Raw genomic sequence first — 18,338 nt, forward strand, 5'->3', positions numbered from 1 at the left:
GCCTCTTCAGCGCTGCGCCCCTCCCCCCTCACTGCACCCCACCCCCGGCCTCTTCAGCGCTGCGCCCCTCCCCCTCACTGCACCCCACCCCGGCCTCTTCAGCGCTGCGCCCCTCCCACCTCCAGTGCACCCCAGCCCCGGCCTCTTCACCACTTGCGCCCCCCCCCTCACTGCACCCCACCCCGGCCTCTTCAGCACTGCGCCCCTCCCCCCTCACTGCAGCCCCACCCCGGCCTCTTCAGCCCTGCGCCCCTCCCCCTCACTGCACCCCACCCCGGCCTCGTTCAGCACTGCGCCCCTCCCCCTCACTGCCACCCCACCCCGGCCTCTTCAGCACTGCGCCCCTCCCCCCCTCACTGCACCCCACCCCGGCCTCTTCAGCGCTGCGCCCCTCCCCCCCTCACTGCACCCCTCCCCCCTCACTGCACCCCACCCCGGCCTCTTCAGCACTGCGCCCTCCCCCTCACTGCACCCCACCCCGGCCTCTTCAGCACTGCGCCCCTCCCCCCTCACTGCACCCCACCCCGGCCTCTTCAGCGCTGCGCCCCTCCCCCCCTCACTGCACCCCTCCCCCCTCACTGCACCCCACCCCGGCCTCTTCAGCACTGCGCCCCTCCCCCCTCACTGCACCCCACCCCGGCCTCTTCAGCACTGCGCCCCTCCCCCTCACTGCACCCCACCCCGGCCTCTTCAGCACTGCGCCCCTCCCCCTCACTGCACCCCACCCCCGGCCTCTTCAGCACTGCGCCCCTCCCCCCTCACTGCACCACACCCCGGCCTCTTCAGCACTGCGCCCCTCCCCCCTCACTGCACCCCACCCCGGCCTCTTCAGCACTGCGCCCCTCCCCCCTCACTGCACCCCACCCCGGCCTCTTCAGCACTGCGCCCCTCCCCCTCACTGCACCCCAACCCGGCCTCTTCAGCACTGCGCCCCTCCCCCTCACTGCACCCCACCCCGGCCTCTTCAGCACTGCGCCCCTCCCCCTCACTGCCCCCCACCCCGGCCTCTTCAGCGCTGCGCCCCTCCCCCCTCACTGCACCCCACCCCGGCCTCTTCAGCGCTGCGCCCCTCCCCCTCACTGCACCCCACCCCGGCCTCTTCAGCGCTGCGCCCCTCCCCCTCACTGCACCCCACCCCGGCCTCTTCAGCGCTGTGCCCCTCCCCCCTCACTGCACCCCACCCCGGCCTCTTCAGCACTGCGCCCCTCCCCCCTCACTGCACCCCTCCCCCCTCACTGCACCCCACCCCGGCCTCTTCAGCACTGCGCCCCTCCCCCCTCACTGCACCCCACCCCGGCCTCTTCAGCACTGCGCCCCTCCCCCTCACTGCACCCCACCCCGGCCTCTTCAGCACTGCGCCCCTCCCCCTCACTGCACCCCACCCCGGCCTCTTCACCACTGCGCCCCTCCCCCTCACTGCACCCCACCCCGGCCTCTTCAGCACTGCGCCCCTCCCCCCTCACTGCACCCCACCCCGGCCTCTTCAGCACTGCGCCCCTCACCCCTCACTGCACCCCACCCCGGACTCTTCAGCACTGCGCCCCTCCCCCCTCACTGCACCCCACCCGGCCTCTTCAGCACTGCGCCCCTCCCCCTCACTGCACCCACCCCGGCCTCTTCAGCACTGCTCCCCTCCCCCTCACTGCACCCCACCCCGGCCTCTTCAGCACTGCGCCCCTCCCCCTCACTGCACCCCACCCCGGCCTCTTCAGCACTGCGCCCCTCCCCCTCACTGCACCCCACCCCGGCCTCTTCAGCACTGCGCCCCTCCCCCTCACTGCACCCCACCCCGGCCTCTTCAGCACTGCGCCCCTCCCCCCTCACTGCACCCCACCCCGGCCTCTTCAGCGCTGCGCCCCTCCCCCCCTCACTGCACCCCACCCCGGCCTCTTCAGCGCTGCGCCCCTCCCCCCTCACTGCACCCCACCCCGGCTTCTTCAGCGCTGCGCCCCTCCCCCGTCTCTGCACCCCTCCCCCCTCACTGCACCCCACCCCGACCTCTTCAGCACTGCGCCCCTCCCCCCTCACTGCGCCCCTCCCCCTCACTGCACCCCTCCCTGGCCTCTTCAGCACTGTGCCCCTCCCCCCTCACTGCACCCCACCCCGGCCTCTTCAGCACTGCGCCCCTCCCCCCTCACTGCACCCCACCCCCCTCACTGCACCCCACCCCGGCCTCTTCAGCACTGCGCCCTTCCCCCTCACTGCACCCCACCCCGGCCTCTTCAGCACTGCGCCCCTCCCCCCTCACTGCACCCCACCCCGGCCTCTTCAGCACTGCGCCCCACCCCCCTCACTGCACCCCACCCCGGCCTCTTCAGCACTGCACCCCACCCTGGCCTCTTCAGCACTGCGCCCCTCCCCCTCACTGCACCCCACCCTGGCCTCTTCAGCACTGCGCCCCTCCCCCGTCTCTGCACCCCTCCCCCCTCACTGCACCCCACCCCGGCCTCTTCAGCACTGCGCCCCTCCCCCCTCATTGCACCCCTCCCCGGCCCTGGACACTGCACCCCTCCCCCGGCCAGTATACCCACTCCCCAGCCCTGGGCACTGAATCCCTCCCCCATCTCTGCCCCCATTCCCCGGCCTCTTCAGCACTGCGCCCCTCCCCCCTCACTGTACCCCACCCCGGCCTCTTCAGCACTGCGCCCTTCCCCCCTCACTGCACCCCACCCCGGCCTCTTCAGCACTGCGCCCCACCCCCCTCACTGCACCCCACCCCGGCCTCTTCAGCACTGCACCCCACCCTGGCCTCTTCAGCACTGCGCCCCTCCCCCTCACTGCACCCCACCCTGGCCTCTTCAGCACTGCGCCCCTCCCCCGTCTCTGCACCCCTCCCCCCTCACTGCACCCCACCCCGGCCTCTTCAGCACTGCGCCCCTCCCCCCTCATTGCACCCCTCCCCGGCCCTGGACACTGCACCCCTCCCCCGGCCAGTATACCCACTCCCCAGCCCTGGGCACTGAATCCCTCCCCCATCTCTGCCCCCATTCCCCGGCCTCTTCAGCACTGCACCCCTCCCCCATCACTGCACACACTCCCTGGCCCTGGACACTGCACCCCCCCGACACTGCACCCCCACCCCGGCCTCCTCAGTACTGCACCCCTCCCCCAGCCCCTGTACCCACTCTACGGCCCTGGGCACTGCACCCCTCCCCTGACACTACACCCACACCCTGGCCTCCTGGGCACTGCACTCCTCCCCCGGCCACTGTACCCACTCCCCAGCCCTGTGCACTGCACCCACATCCCGGCCTCCTCGGCACTGCACCCACACTCCACCCTCCCCGGCATTGGGCACTTGCCTTTCCCCTGACACTGCACCCATACTCCGCCCTCCCCAGCCCTGGGTACTGTGCCTCTCCCCCATCACTGCACCCACACCCTTACTGCACCCCATCCCTGGGCACTGCACGCACACACAACCCAGCACACACGCCCCGTCCCCAGGCACTGCAACTCTTTCTCCTCCTGACCAGTGTCCCCTCTCCCCCGCCGGCGTCATCGGGCACTGCACACCTCCCCCCAACACTCCTAATTAACTCAGAATCCAGCACCGGTACCTTAGTGACTGCTTTTCTGCAAGGTGATTCTCGACCCAGGAACCCTGAGCAGAGCCCCACTCTTCTCTCACTAACTGCTACTCAGACCTTGTAGGAAGGAGGCATTTGACCTTTCTGCCTCCATTTCCCCAGCTATAAAACACAGCTACCATTCCTGCAGGCAGGCGAAACTGGCAAGAGCCCTGTGACACCGGAGAATTAACACTAATTCCCTTGGGGGTAGAATGGCACTTCACCCATGACAAAAATCAGGAAGATTCAGCCCCTTAAGGAGCAGTCAGTCACCTTCAGCCAGGTCAAGAGGCGCGGATGGCTGGCCAAGGAAAGCACCAAGAGAACTCCAGAAGAGCGGACTGGAGCACATTACAGCTCTACCACTACGGACAGGCAGTCCTTGTAGTAGTAATGGGGATGGAGCACGTGCCACCAAAACAGCTTAAGGGGAAATCTTAGCTGCATCAGAAAAAGCTGAACACCCCAGTCCTGTTTTACTACAGTTCCGGAGTAGGCCACGCTCCGCCCCACGGGAGGGCAGCCGCTGCCTTCCTTGCACAGGGATGGAAGAGTTCTACTGAACTGAGCGTGCAGCAAGAGATTGGTAGAGCTGGCCCTGGGCAACTGATGGAGGAGCTTCACCCACTACTGAAGCACAGCCACCTCTGGGGTGGAACTTGGCCGCTGTTTAGCGGCACAAGACAGTTCAGCAGAGGAAGGGAGGAGCAGTGTCCAGCTGAAGCAGTAGGGGAATGTGGAGAGGAAGTTTGTAATGGACAGCAGAGACCTGGAGCTTTGGGAGAGGAAGGGCTGGATTTGGAATTAGTCTCCATGTGGGTTTGTTGCTCCAGGGTGCTTGGCTGGAAGCAGCCACTTTGTCTTCTTCACCCCAACTCAGAATAGCCATGTTAAATAGACCACCACCCCCTGGAGAGAAAGCAGCTCGCCCTCATCCCTACCCCCATATGGAAGTAGCAGTCACTTGTCACTTTCTCTATGATTTATTTGTTAGACTATTTGGTACATCAGGTGCATATGGAGAACACAATACACGGCAGGAACTGGCTCCCCTACCATCGGCTGCTCACACCTGACTCAGCCAGACACAGCGATGGCGGCACTATGGGGTGGGGAGCACACAATCAGAACCGCAAAGCTACAGCTTCACACCAAAGTGCAGTCTAATGCAGCGTGGGGTCCCACACGGCCAGGGTGCTGAGACGACACAGGGCAGGTGGAGAACAGGCACTGGAGCACCAACAAAACAGAACGCTTCCTGCACGCAAGCACCCCTCGGGAACAGGGCCTCCTGCCACAGAGCCAGGCATGGGCCCAGGGGACATCGCCTCTCCCCACCCCTGCCAGCCTAGTTCCCCTCCCACCTCCAAACAATATCCTTTAAAGGAGAACTGGAGAATTAAAGGGGAAGGGATGGGGTCTGCAGCCTGCACTGTCTGGCCAGTCCCTCATGGGAGGCTCTGTCAGGACACCTTCCCCCTCCTCTTTCACAGGCACAAAGTCAGTAGCAGTTGAAAGAAAACAAGACTGGGGCAGTACGTCCAGGTGGGGCTCGCTCCTCCTCTCCCCTGCCCCGGAGGCGGCTACTTGGCTCCTGTCGGCGGCTACAGTAGAAAGCTGGGGGGGGGACTCGTGGCTGATATGGAACGTAGCAGAGTGGGAGACTGGTTGGTCAGTGGGGTTGGAAAGCCCGCCAGGGGCTCAGTAGGCATGGTTAGCCACATAGAGGGACTGCCCGGCAGCACCGGAGTCATCTCCGCTGCCCTCGTACTTGCCAAGAGCGGCCAAACTGTTCACCTAAAACACAGGGAGAAACCAGTTAGCATCCTCGTCACTGGCTGTGCCCCCAGCCGTAGCCCTGGCACGACAGGAGACATACCAAGTGCCACACTGGGGAAGAGAGGAATGTCCCCCACCCACCCCACCATTCCCATTTTCACTGCTCCCTTCACCACGTGTGCCAGACACCATTTCTAGCCTGGACGTGGAGATTCCAGACACACAATACACACGCACTCCCTCCTGGCATCTCCCAGCAGCCCTGTCATGATGCACTGGGCTCATCCCAACACTTTGCTGGACACAGGGGCTTGAATGGACAATTCCAGGAAGCTTTAGATTGCAAGTGGCCAAGCAGATCTTTCACCACGATGCCCTCAGGCTGGGGGCAGGGCACCTCCTGGTCCTTGCTGCCCAGGAGTTTCCAGGGCAGGGAACCAGGGAAAGGACCCTTTGCAGCGCACCCCGACCTCCAGCTCAGTACCTCGGCACGCTTCATAAACGCCTCAGTGGCAGAGCTCTCGTTCTCCCTCTGGCCACGCCAGGCGTTGAGTGCCGAAGCCTGCAGGGCACGTCCATAGGAGAAGGTCAGAGCCCAGGGTCTGGCCAGGGGGCAGTTGTTGACGGCGTTCAGATTAATGGAAGCTTCCTCCTCGCTCTGCCCCCCAGAAAGAAAGGTGACACCTGAAAACAAGGCCAGGACATTGAGGGAGGGGTTCAGCACCCATCCTGATCTCAAACCCAGATGCGTGGACACCCAGGCCTCCCACACCCACCTCCTGCATAGCCCCGAACCTCCACTGCAGAACAAACTCTGCAGCACCCACAAGCTGAGAGAGCCGGGCTCTGCCTGGCCCGGGTGGCAGCGAGCTCCCCTCTCCCAGGCCTGGCCCACACTTACAAATCAAATCGAGCTAGCTCTGTTGCCCAGAGCACCAAGGATGCCTCGGTCGCCAGAGCAACTGCCTCGAGGGGGCCATTTACCACAGCAACAGACACCGCTTCCGTCCACGCAGGACACGTCCACACAGTGCTACCAGGGTGCAGCGGTGCCGTGCAGCGTGGACAGCCTCACATACCCTGCTCTGCCAGCAGACGAGAGTGCTACAGCTTGAGCGCGGCTGTCCCAGCAGTGGCCAGGATGCAGGGAGCATCAGCCTGTCCCATGAGCTCAGCTCTGTTCCTTTCCCAGGCAGGGACACCTCGGGACCAAGAGACTCCACCATCTGGGGGTGGAGAGCTCAAAGGCAGCTGCTCTGTGCCCTGGCTACCTGGGACGGCGGGAGGCACGGTGCGGCGCAGCGCTGTCACCGTGGCCATGGCGATCTCCTCAGCACTGTATTTGGTTGGGCAGGCGTGCCCTGGGGTCACCATGTTGGGTTTCAGTAGCGTGCCCTCCAGGTAGACGTGATGATCGCTCAGGGCCTTGTACACAGCCGCCAGCACCTGCAAGCAAGGCAGCAAGTACCTAGGTCCCATGTCTGCTCTGCACCCAAGGTCTCCCCACGAGACCAAACCATGCCCCGAGCCCTGCTCAGAGCCCAAGAAGCTGCTGGGGATGTCCCACGTGCCCCAGTGTAGGCAGGGCCTGGAGTGCTGTGGTGACGTCCCAGCATGGCACCTTCTGCCCACCAGGGTGGCAGTTAAGACTGCAGAGCCCTCTGAGTGCAGGCGACCTGCATGGGGGATAACGGGGCATGCAGGACAGCGGCTGGGGTGGGTACATTTCTCTAGGCAGCTCCACTGACACATCGTCTCCTGGTCTCGCTGTGCGCCATGTCCCCCAACGTCCCTGGCACTGCTGGGACAGGGCTCACCTTCTCAGTCACATACTGGCAGCGCTTCAGGTCATGGTCTCCATCGGGCAGGATCTCTGGTTCCACAATGGGCACGATGCCGTTCTGCAATGGGGAAGGTGTTACTGGTAGCATCCTGTGTGGCAGAGCGGGAGGGAACATGCCAGACAGGCCTCCCCACCCAAGGGTGCTCTGCAGGGGACGATGGGGAGAGCAGGTTTGCCCTGCAGGGCAAAGGCCTCGCCAGCTTTCACCCCCTGGCACCAGCGCACACACCTTCCCTGGTCAGAGAGGGGCCCCACAGCTGGGTCTAGCAGATCCACAGAGCATTCAATGCAACTGGGCCCTGGGATCCGTGTGAAAGGTGCCATCCAAAACCACCCCCCAGCTGGTGACGGGGACACCTCACTGCCCTAGGGACTGAGCGCCTGGCCTGCCAGCCAGAGGCCTCCTGGCTCGCCCAAGCGAGCCCCTGCACCACCGGGGCTGCTCAGTGCTGGGGAGGGGGAGAAGACCCCGCAGGGCTCAGGTACCACTGACTGGATGGGACCAGCGTTGCGCCCATTCCCCTGTGACCCAAGTGGAAGCTCCCTGGGGCAGGGCCCTGCACAGCACAACGCGCACAGTCAGAGCGACGCTGGGCCCCACAGCATAGAGCCGCGCAGCCCCAGTCTGGTGCCCCACTGTGCTGCCCTCACCTGCTGGCAGATGCTGGCGTAGCGGGCCAGGACATTGGCGTTCTCCAGGATGGCGAGGGCCGAGGGGGTATTCTCACTGATCTTCAGCACGCAGCGCCACTTGGCAAAGTCTGCGCCGTCCTTCTTGTACTGGGCACAGCGCTCGGACAGCCCGTCCAGACCTGCCCCAACACACAGCTACCCTCAGCCAGGCTCAGCTGAGGCCTCCGGACCCCACCCTGCCCTCTGGTGCCAGCCATTCCCCGGGCAAGTGGGAATCCCCAAGCTGAGGGCATGTGGCAGCTGCCCCAGCTCCACCCATCAAGACGGGGAATCGCCACCGTTTTCAGACAGGTCTGAGGGGTTTGTTCAGCATTACAGATCTCAGCTCCCCCAGCCCACTCACGGAGCAGCCGTCTCATACCTTGAGTTGTGGTTTCTCCATCAGTCCCAGCCAGAGGCACAACGCCCTTGTCCACCTGCAAAGGGAATGGTGAGGCCAGACTGCAGCGCCCCGGTAGCCCTTCCCCGGGACTGGCTGGAAACCCAGACACACACCTGCCACAGGGAACTCAGGGCATGCCCAGGAACAGGAGAGGGGCCTCGGTGTCTGGGAAAGCAGCCCCGGCCTGAACCGAGTGAAGCCATGGCAATGGGAGCAGAGCCTCTGAGCTGCCAGGGTGAGCAGCTAGTGCGCCTCCCTGCTGAGTCCAGACACCCCGAGGGCAGCAACGTCCCGGGGCAGCCAAGCACTACGGGGCCTGCCACACCCTGGCATCGGCCACCAGGGGGTGCAGGTGCCCCACACCACCCCAAGCAGAACCGCTCACGGCAGCCCCCAGCCACACACCTTGATGCCCACGACGATGCCCTTGTCTTTGATCATCCTCACGAAGGGGGTGCCATCGTCCCCCTGCTGATACATGGTCTCGTGGAAGAAGATGACACCTCCGATGCACTTCTTCACCCGGTTGTCAGCACTGAACAAGATCTGGCGGTAGAGCCGGCGGTTCTCCTCTGTGTTCTCCACCCCAATCTGGTTCAGGCGCTTGGCCATGCTTCCTGGAGGGACAGAGGGGAGCATGGATGACGCATGGGATGCGTTTCCCTGGGGGAAGGAGGAGCCCAGAGGAACACTGGATTTGCCACTGAGCACTGGGTCTCAGCACCAGCCATCACCCACACCTGATGCTCAGGGAGCAAGTGGCATGTGGGGGCAGCAGCTGCCCGGGACACCAGTGCAGGGAACAACTTTCTGGCCGTAGCTCTGCGAATACCCATGAAGGAGCAGCAGGCACAAAGGCTGTTGTGGGTCTGAAGGGAACATCCCCATCTGAGGAGATAAACAGCCCCCCAGTGATCCCTGGACCACCACCCCTTGGACTCTGGGATCACAAATGTCTTTGGGGCCAGAGGTTGCAGCAGGAGCTGTACAGAGGGAGCCTCTAAAGAGAGCACAGCATGGCACACTGGGTTTTCTTCCTGCCAGCTCCTGAGCCAGCCGTGCTCAAGCCTGGGATGTCAGCCATGGAGCTGCCAGCTCAGCACCATTTCTAGAACCTCAGCGCCCCCCGTCACTGATGTGCCAGGCCAAACCCCCAGCTGGAAACCGAGACCAGCATGGGCGGCTGCAGGGAGGGAGCAGGAGCCCAAGGGGTCATTCTCCCCGACAAGGAGTTATTCAGACCAACCTACGGACTCATCCGCTGCCAGGATCCCCTTGCCTGGGGCCACGATTCGCAATGCGATGTCAGACAGCTCCTTCTTCTGCTCAGCCGAGAGCGCAGGATACTGGTGCGTCATCCTTACGGATAGCTGGAGTCTCCTGAACGGGGGTGGGATGAGCAAGGAGTTAGCCCTCCCCCTGCTCTGGGGAGCAGGGACAGATGGAAGTCTTCACCTCTGCCACTAAGGCAGAGTCCTGGTCCCCACCCCTGCCCCTGCAGCACTGAGAGCACTCAGCTGCCTCCCCCCCCCTCAGTGCACCATGACCCACTTCAGTAGCTTCCCTTCTGTAATACACCCACTCGCCCACCAGGAGGCACTGCGGCAGCTCACCTACTCCAGTCCCCGGCTCTCCATGCAGGAGTGTTGGCTGGGGGTTATGTTTGTGCCAGTCCCAGGCTTCCCCGGAGGCGCTGTGTCAGGAGCAGGAGTGGACAGAGTACTGGCTGGGGAGCACCTGCCCCCTCCATCTCAAACACCGCAGAAGGCTCCCGCCCAGACACTGCAGTGTTGCTGCTTCCAAAGCTCCAAGGTCATTTGCTAAACCTGGCACCCCCCCAACGCAAGGGCACCAAGTCTGCAGTGACCCCTTGGCTACCCTCTCCCTGCAATGATGGGGGAATTGAGCCCATCCAGGCTCCCAAAACCAGCTGAGACCCCCCAGCCCGGCATCCTAGGGAGCAGGGGGTGGGTGGGAGAGACCAATCCCACCCTCTCTCTCCGTGGCTGTGGTACAGCTGGGTCAACATGGCAAGCACAGGGAAGCAGCCCATTGCCATCCTGCCTCAGTCAGCAGCCATCTGGCCAGAGGCTTCTCTCGGATTGTCCTGGAGACAAAGGGCCGAACCCATCCACCTAACTGTCCTAACCCGCATTGGGCCGGTTACGTAACGGGCAGTGCTGCCACCACAGGCACGGGCCCAGCCTCGTGTAGCACGGCCCAGCCTGCTCCTCCCCCTCCCTCCCTCCCCCGCCATCTCAGGGCTCCGCTGCACGCACCTAGAGCCAGGATTAGAGACTGGGTCCACTGTGCTCCTGGCACGAGCCTCCCTCAAGCAGGGGAGATGGGCCATCCCCTCCCCTCCACATAGCGTGGGGCCTTCTCTAGTCGCATCCCGAGGAGGGGTCAACAATCAGACCAGACCTGGGAAATCCCCAGCCCAGCCAGACAAGGTGGGCTATCAGCTCTCACACCACCCCTTGCTCTCCAGGCCAGGGGCAGCGTACCAGCCCCCTTCTACTGTGGGAAGCTGACCGGGGACACTCACAGAGCGAGACTGAGGCAGAGCCAGGAACAGGAGCCCCGATCCGCAGTCCTGAGCTCCAACCCCGGGGAGAAGGGAGCGTAACAGCATGAGAGTCCATTTCAAGCTCCCTGTAACCCCCATGGAGGCCTGGTCACGGGATTACAGGAGCCCCCAGTGCATGCAGCCGACTTCCCATGCAACCCACAGAAATGCTGCTCCAGCATGGAGCAGCCGTCAAAGCCCATGTGCAGCCCATAGGAACCATGCAAGCGGGGACTGGCTGGTCAGGACAAGCCTGCAATGCACCACATCAGCCAGTTAAGGCCGGTTATGAGCCTGTCTGCTTCCACACAGCACAGCCGATGAGCTCAGATGCCCATCACGCAGCCAAGACCCAGCCAGGCTTGTCAGCTGGGTGCTGGGGTGACCACCCTGCTCCCAGAGCCAGACGGACCCCTCCAGAGAGCAGCATGAGCCAGGGTCCCCAGCCTGTCTGCTGAGCCTGGCACCAAGGTTTGCCATGGGGACAGCACAGACCTCAGCTGCTTAGGACCACAGCCCCTGGTTCCTTCTGGGCGCACCCAGCTGGCGTCAGCAGATGGCCTCTGGGCAATCGCCCCCACCAGCCCCCCAACATCCCCCCGCACCGCCCCCCCAGCATCCCCCCCGCACCACTGGCCCCCCAGCAACCCTTCTACTCCCCCCCACCGGGCTCCCCCAGCATCTCCCCCGCACCACCGCTCCCCCCCAAGCAACCAGCCCCCCAGCATCCTCCGGCCCCCTCAGCATCCTGCCCCGCCAGAGCCAGAGCCGGGGGCGGTGACCTTGCTTCGCCCTTCGGCGCGGCGCCCCCAGCCCCGCTCCCCGGCCAGGGGCCCCTCGAGCCGCCCCCAGCTCCGGCCCGGCCGGGGCAGCGTCCCGGGCCGCCCTTACCGGCAGGCTGGGCTGGGCTGGGCTGGGCTGGGCTCCCCCGGCGCGGGCGCTGCGGCTCTGCGGGCTGCGCGGCTCGGGCGCCGGTAAATGAGGCTGGAGCAAGTGCCGCAGAGCTACGTGCCTCCGGCGGGCGGGGCCCGGTGATTCAGCCCCGCCCGCCCCGCCGCTCGGCCCGCGGCGCCGGGGGTCCCACGGGGGCGGTTGCGAAGGGGGGGCCATGGGGCCACAGGGCAGTTCCGGGGGGCCATGGGGTAGTTCCTGGGGGGGCAGGGGGCTATTCCCAAGGGGGGGCCATGGGGCCACAGGGCAGTTCCGGGGGGCCATGGGGTAGTTCCTGGGGGGGCAGGGGGCTATTCCCAAGGGGGGGCCATGGGGCCACAGGGCAGTTCCGGGGGGCCATGGGGTAGTTCCTGGGGGGGCAGGGGGCTATTCCCAAGGGGGGGCCATGGGGCCACAGGGCAGTTCCGGGGGGCCATGGGGTAGTTCCTGGGGGGGCAGGGGGCTATTCCCAAGGGGGGGCCATGGGGCCACAGGGCAGTTCCGGGGGGCCATGGGGTAGTTCCTGGGGGGGCAGGGGGCTATTCCCAAGGGGGGGCCATGGGGCCACAGGGCAGTTCCGGGGGGCCATGGGGTAGTTCCTGGGGGGGCAGGGGGCTATTCCCAAGGGGGGGCCATGGGGCCACAGGGCAGTTCCGGGGGGCCATGGGGTAGTTCCTGGGGGGGCAGGGGGCTATTCCCAAGGGGGGCCATGGGGCCACAGGGCAGTTCCCTGGGGGCGGCAGGGGGCCCTCCCCGCCCTGCTACCTGTGCCATGACTAGGGGCGCAGGGTCTTAGGCTCTGCTGCACCCCCTGGGAGAGCCAGGGTCTGGCTGGAGAGTGCTTGTGGGCTCCAGCCCCCTGGCCAGGCCGAAGCACTTGAACCCGTGCGTGACAAGCAGGGAGGGAGCATGGGGCCTAGCTGTCAGGGCACCTCTGCAGAACCCCCCGGGGGGAGCCTGAGGCCCTCAAACTCCAAGGGCCCTGGCACTTGCATGGACCCCTGCCCCCATGCTGCTCTTACACCCAAGGCGGGGAGGCCAGGCAATCAGCCTGTCCAGGCCCCCCGTGGGCCCCTTGCAGTACCGGACCCTGCCTTTCCCCCTTCCAGGAACCGCTGCCAAGCCCTCTCCATTCAGTCTCCTGTTGTCCAGCCCTGAATGGCTCCTTAGCGAAGGGGAAGTTTAGAGCCGTACGCCCTGCCCGGCACACACTGCCCGGCTCTTCCCCACCGAGATTCACAGCTTCTCCCTGATGCTGGAGGCCTGAGCCAGGAGCCAGCCATTGGCCAGTCAGGCATCGCCTCACGTCAGGGGCCTCCATCTTCCTCTAGAGCTGCAGCCCAGTCCCCTACAGCAGCTCCCAGGCTCGAAGATGAAAATAGGTCTCTCTACTTGCTGTGCTAGGTAGGGCAGGAGGGGCTCTGTAGAGCCCATGGTAGTGTGCAGCAGGGAGGTGGTTCGAGGGAGAGGAGGAGAAAGGGAGTGGAGGGACAGGCCCCCATGCTGTCCTTAAGGCCACTCAGCCTTCACAGGGAATGAAATCGCAGCTCCCTGCTGTCCCGCTAAGCAGCAGAAGTGGTCTGGGCATGGGATAAAGACCAGGCCATCTGCTCTGCACTGCAGGGCAAACCTACCCAGGCGGGTTAATTTTCCAGGACTGTGGGCTGAGTAGCAGCAGAGGTGTTGTCTGCTTGCAGCAGGTCCTAGAGGCTCCTAGGCAGGATGTCCAGGCACTGGATCACAGTTGTTCAGACACTGCTGTTTATGAAACCTGTCCTTTAAGCTGACTACAGTAGGGGGAGGAGAGGGAAGTGAGCCTGGTACCCAGCACCTCCCATACTCCCCTCAGCTACAGCCAGGGGCAGAGGTAGCTGTTCCACAGCTGAAGAGAGAGGCAAGGTGACCCTGCCACCCCGCTGAGAGGTGGGGACAGCACCAGGGAACGAAGCCATTAAAAACCAGAGCATTTTGTTTCCATATAGCTGCTTTTGGGCACATTATGGTAAGTGTGGTCACAAGCAAGCGTCCTGGCAGCAGCTCTGCCCTGGGAGGAGATCAATAGACCCATGCAGCTACAACCCACCTATCCAGAGCAGAGGATAGCATGGCCCATAGGAACCAGCACAAGGCTAAGTCCTGCCACAGCATGGAAGACCAACTCAGGGCTTCCCTCATGCTTTCAAGGCAGGGAGATCCTGCAGATGTTTGACAAAGGGGAGAGGTGGGAAGGAATCAACATTTGAGTGAAATAGAAAGAGGTTTTCAAAGCAAGCCCCTTGTTGCAGATCTGTGCTCAGGGAAGGCCCAGCATGTGTGCTCCCCCCTCCCCCGCAGGGATAGGTCAGGAGTGGCAAGGGGCTCTGCTCCTGGAAGCCCTGCAAGACCATTGGTTGGCAGAGGGACAGCGACAGGAGATTAGCCCCAGCTGCGTGGTCCAGCTCTGCTGCATGCTCACACCACCAGACAGCTTCCCCTTCTCACCAGGCCCAGGCTGCACTTCCACATCACCTCCTTACTGCTGGGTCCTGAGAATCTCTCACACCCCCTCAAGAGCCGGGGGTCCCAAGGAGAAAGCAGCCTCAGGCTACCACCTCTGCAGGAGGCTCTCACCCAGAAAGGATCACCGGAAGTTAGATCCGAGGAGCAAGGAACTGAGAATCTAGGACACCAAGAGCAGGAGCTGCCTCTAAGGGGAAACTAGGTCAGCCCAGCCTTTCTGGGTTCATGCGTGTGCAGTTAGCAGGAGCCCTGGGAACACGAAGAGCAGCAAGGCTGCATACCAACTACAGAACACCAGACAGAGGAGTGATCCCCTGCCAAGGAAGGGGGGGCTGTCACAACGCAGGGAGAGGAGGCAGTGGTGGGGAAGTCGTCTGCCCCATGATGAGCCCAAAAGGAGTCCGGCTGCTCTGACCAGGGGCAGCAGGTGTCCTGCCAGATGCCCTCAGACAGTTACTATGAATGCTCCCCTGGCAGGCAGCAGAGAACCTGAGGAATGAACTCCAGCCTACCTGGGCAGTTAGCCTGTTAGTGAGCCCCAAGAGAGGCCCTCCCCCAAGCTTGGCTCCTGGATCAGGCAAGAGGCAGAGCAATGCAGGGTGTCACACCTTTAATAAATACACACACGCACACTCACACGCACGCACACTCCAGTAGCGCAATGGAGCCCAGCCCACTTGCGTTCCAGACAGGAACAGTTACACTCAGCCGGGCTCAATTAAAATACAGGGGAAGCTAAGCAAGGAGGCTTCCAAACACTGAGTGAATCACAACTCATGGCTACAGTGTGTCCCCAGAGCATCCGTCGCCATCCACCAGCTTCAGCCCGAGGTAGTGCAGCAGGTTCTGGAACTCCCAGGAGCCGGCAGTCACCGCAGCAGGGATGGAGGAGAGCACCTGGGAAAGGAGGAGGAAGAGTTCAAGGAGCTGCAGCCAAGCTGGAGGTGGGGGAGCAGCAGCTAGGAATGGGACAGGCAGGCCATGCCAAGTGAGGGTCTCCATCTATAGCCCTCAACCCTAACACCGAGGGCCAGGCAGCTGTGTGAATGGTTCTGGCCCGCCAGCCAGGGCAGTGCCTAGGCCTTGGCAGGACCCAGAGCCTTCCTGACTACAGAAGACAGGACAGAGAGCAGCTGTGGGTGCAGAAGTGGCCCCTTCAGTGACGGCACACAAGCCACTTACTGTCCTCAACATGGGGCAGCAGGTGGGGAGCCCTTCAGGGACAGCAGCAGAATAGGATGGAGGGGCCCTCCCTGGGCTGCAATCCCACCACACTCCTGGGCCCCCAACCCTTCCACAGCAGTCACATCACTCGTGTCCTTTGCCAGACCCCTGCAGCTAGACCAGGCCCTTCTGAAGGCAGCCTCACCTGCGATGCTTTCAGGTGGGGCTGGGCTGGGCCCATCCCTGAGACACAGCTGTTCTCTCAAGGGCTTTGTGCATGGCAGTATGGAAACAGGCTGTGTGATGAGGGGAAGGGGGGCAGCCCTGGCTGTTTGTCAGTTAGCCATGTCAAGAGTCTTATCAACGATACTATGCAGGTGTAGGGAGACCCCCTCCGCAAAGGGCCTCACCTCTTTGATCTTCTCTTCCATTTCCTCACGGCTCCTTAGCATCATCTGGGCATGATGGAGTTTCCCCTCCAGGATTCTCCTCTGCAAAGGAGAACACAAGGCTGTGCAGAGGGGTGGGAGCAAAGCAAACTCCAGAGCCCACATATTTTAATGGCTTACCACAGGGACAGGCAAATTTTTTGGCCCAAGGACTGCATTGGGTTTTGGAAATTGTATGGAGGGCTGGTTAGGGGATGGGGTCGTGGCCTGGCCCCCACCTCCTATCCTCCCCAGAACCCTGTTTCCTGATGGCTCCACCCCAGGACCTCTACCCCATCCACACACCCCCGCTCCCTGTTCCCTGACCGCCCCCAGACCCCAGCCACCTCATCCAACTCCCCCTCCTTCCTGACGGCCCCCCTCAGGACTCCTTTCCCGATTCAACCCCCTGTTCCTGCCCCCTATCCACATCCGCACCCTCTACCACCCCGAACTCCCACCACCACCACCTCCACCTCCCCTGCCCTCTATCCAACCCCCCCTGCTCCATGCCCCCTTACCGCACTGCCTGGTGAGCCGGTGGCTGGTGGTGCTACAGCCGCCCCGCCCGGCTGGAGCTGGGCCAGGTCACCACTGCCACCACGCCACACACAGACCAGGTTAGGCCAGGCTCTGCAGCTGCCCTGCCCCAGGAGCTCGCCGCCCCGCTGGCAAGGTGAGGCTGCAGGGGATGGGGGGGGGGGACAGCGAGCTTCCCAGGCCAGGAGCTCAGAGGCCAGGCAGGACAGTTCCGTGGGCCAGATGTGGCCCGCGGGTTGTAGTTTGCCCACCTCTGCCTTAGCAGCTGGGTGGGGAGAATGCAGAGCAGGAGCAGGCATGAGAGAGGCTCCATAGCGGTCAATCCTGAAGCCTCCTGTGAGGGGACAATGCAGCCAGACACCCCGCCCCCCCATACACACACACGCGCGCGCTACCCTAGGCCCTGCCCCTTACTTGGTCCTGGTAGTCATGCTGCGTCTCCAGAAGTAGCTCCCTCAGCTTGTTCACCTGCAAGACAAGTATTGGCACAATGCAGCTGGATGCCCACAGCCAGGGCTAGAGCCTGACTCAGGGATGGGGAGAGAACAGACCCCACCAGCCCCCAAAGAGCTGGCTCCCTCCTAGTGCCAGCCGCTCCCAGCCAGGGCACATACTGCCTCCCCTTCCCTGCCATTAGCCAGCCTGTGTCCAGCATGCTGACCATCTAGGGCCTAGCCATGCCCAGCACTCCCCCTCCTGCCACCAGGCTGGGAGCACCCACTGTCTAACCCACTACTGAACCACCAGCAGGGCTGTGGAGCCTCTCCCTGCTCCCTCTCCATAGCACCAATAGAAAGGAGCCACAATGTAGCAAGAAGGGGCACATGGGTGGGGGAAAACAAATGCCAACAGTCCCGGGGCACCCATCTCTTGGCAGTCAGCCCCATGCTATACAACTGCCCTAGGCCAAGAGCGACCCCCCCCCTCCACCGAGCCCCTCCCTTGCTGAACCAGAATCTGCCCCTGCCCAAGCACTGCTGGCTTCACCTCCTGCCGTAGCCAGACTTTCTCCTGGACAACATCAGCATCCAGAGGTGTCGTGCTGGGGTCCCGTCCCCTCACCTCCTCCCACAGCACCTCAGCCTCCGTCTCCGCACGCCGGAGCAGGTGCGTCAGGTGAGAGACCTCTGCCTTCAAATTCTGAGGGGAGAGAAGCCAGTGAGATGGTGGGGAGTGGGGCAAAGAACTCCATCCCGGCCTCTAGGGGCCCACAGGGCAGCTCCTGTTCTGTATGTGGCACCGTACTGAGCACAGTGGGCAGCAGGGCCGAGCCCATTCCAGGATCTAACCCGACATGCCCCCAGCCTGCAGAGGTTGGTACCGTGACTTCCCTGCTCCGGTCAATGAGCTGCAGCATCTTCTCCTCCTGTTGCCGCACAATGTCCTGCAGCTCCTTCTCGGTCTGGAGAGGGAGAGAGAGAGAGAGAGAGAGAGAGAGAGAGGGCGGCAGCGTTTAGGACAGAGCCTCCCGGAACAGCACCTCCCTTGCAGCAGAGTCATGGACGTGCTGCTCTCCCAGGAAAGGAGCAGGCAAAGAGGAAGACCGGGCCAGTACCGAGGGGAGGCAGCTGGTGGGTTTTTGTCTGTTGCAGTCACTGTGGCAACAGCTGCTAGCAGACACTCAGCGGGACATGGACAGTGAGGATAGGGCGGGGGCAGGCAACAGGCTGGGAACAAGCCCCCAGTTCACCAGCAGCTTCAGTCAGGTGAGTCCCAACACCATTCCCCTGCCACCAGGCTGCACACAGAGCTGGGGTTATCCTGCCCTATCGCCAGAGGTAGCGAGGGGGTCAGTCACACCAGGGTCCCAGCCTGCCCCAATGCAGACGTTACAGTTGGACCTGCACAGCCAGATGGGGGTAGTTCTCTTAAGCTGGAGCAGTCCTGACCCAGGAACACTCAGGACCCAGCCAGTAACGTGCCCTCAGCCTGGGACACT

General features: G+C 63.6%; 2 protein-coding genes across 7 annotated transcripts in view; both read right to left on the minus strand.

Moving 5' to 3' along the window:
- Positions 1–4,539: 4,539 nt before the first annotated feature.
- Positions 4,540–11,980, minus strand: ALDOC (aldolase, fructose-bisphosphate C). 3 transcript variants are annotated; one of them, XM_038376195.2, is made up of 9 exons: positions 11,730–11,980; positions 9,516–9,649; positions 8,675–8,886; positions 8,249–8,303; positions 7,846–8,006; positions 7,169–7,252; positions 6,623–6,797; positions 5,836–6,035; positions 4,540–5,369 (listed from the first exon to the last, which is right to left on the minus strand). In XM_038376195.2, the coding sequence occupies exons 2-9, from the start codon at positions 9,625–9,627 to the stop codon at positions 5,274–5,276; spliced, it is 1,095 nt and encodes a 364-aa protein (XP_038232123.1). In that variant the 5' UTR covers positions 9,628–9,649; positions 11,730–11,980; the 3' UTR covers positions 4,540–5,273. The 3 variants fall into 3 exon arrangements, with proteins under 3 accessions (XP_038232123.1, XP_043355125.1, XP_038232126.1); XM_043499190.1 differs by having other exon boundaries at positions 9,516–9,657; positions 11,733–11,776; XM_038376198.2 differs by lacking the exon at positions 11,730–11,980 and adding an exon at positions 10,818–10,919.
- Positions 11,981–14,319: 2,339 nt separating this feature from the next.
- Positions 14,320–18,338, minus strand: part of SPAG5 (sperm associated antigen 5) — a 35,043-nt gene continuing 31,024 nt past the window's right edge. For 3 of the 4 annotated variants that reach the window (XM_038375419.2, XM_038375420.2, XM_038375421.2), the window contains 5 exons: positions 17,721–17,801; positions 17,387–17,539; positions 16,814–16,867; positions 15,842–15,922; positions 14,320–15,164 (listed from right to left, as the gene is read on the minus strand). In XM_038375419.2, the coding sequence (XP_038231347.1) occupies positions 15,048–15,164; positions 15,842–15,922; positions 16,814–16,867; positions 17,387–17,539; positions 17,721–17,801 (486 nt within the window). In that variant the 3' untranslated portion in view covers positions 14,320–15,047. The remainder of the gene's footprint in view (positions 15,165–15,841; positions 15,923–16,813; positions 16,868–17,386; positions 17,540–17,720; positions 17,802–18,338) is intronic. The other variant, XM_043499187.1, reaches the window with a different exon arrangement.

Source organism: Dermochelys coriacea, chromosome 17, assembly GCF_009764565.3.
Source record: "Dermochelys coriacea isolate rDerCor1 chromosome 17, rDerCor1.pri.v4, whole genome shotgun sequence".
Classification (NCBI taxonomy): Eukaryota; Metazoa; Chordata; order Testudines; family Dermochelyidae; genus Dermochelys; species Dermochelys coriacea.

Bases quoted from the DNA above. Each gene is read 5' to 3' on its own strand.
- ALDOC (XM_038376195.2), bottom strand. From the start codon at position 9,627: ATGACGCACCAGTATCCTGCGCTCTCGGCTGAGCAGAAGAAGGAGCTG. The intron at 8,007-8,248 runs GTATGAGACGGC...GTGTTGGGGCAG, and splicing joins TGGAGAAACCACAACTCAAG to GTCTGGACGGGCTGTCCGAG. The intron at 6,036-6,622 runs GTAGCCAGGGCA...CCTTGTTTTCAG, and splicing joins CGTGCCTCCCGCCGTCCCAG to GTGTCACCTTTCTTTCTGGG.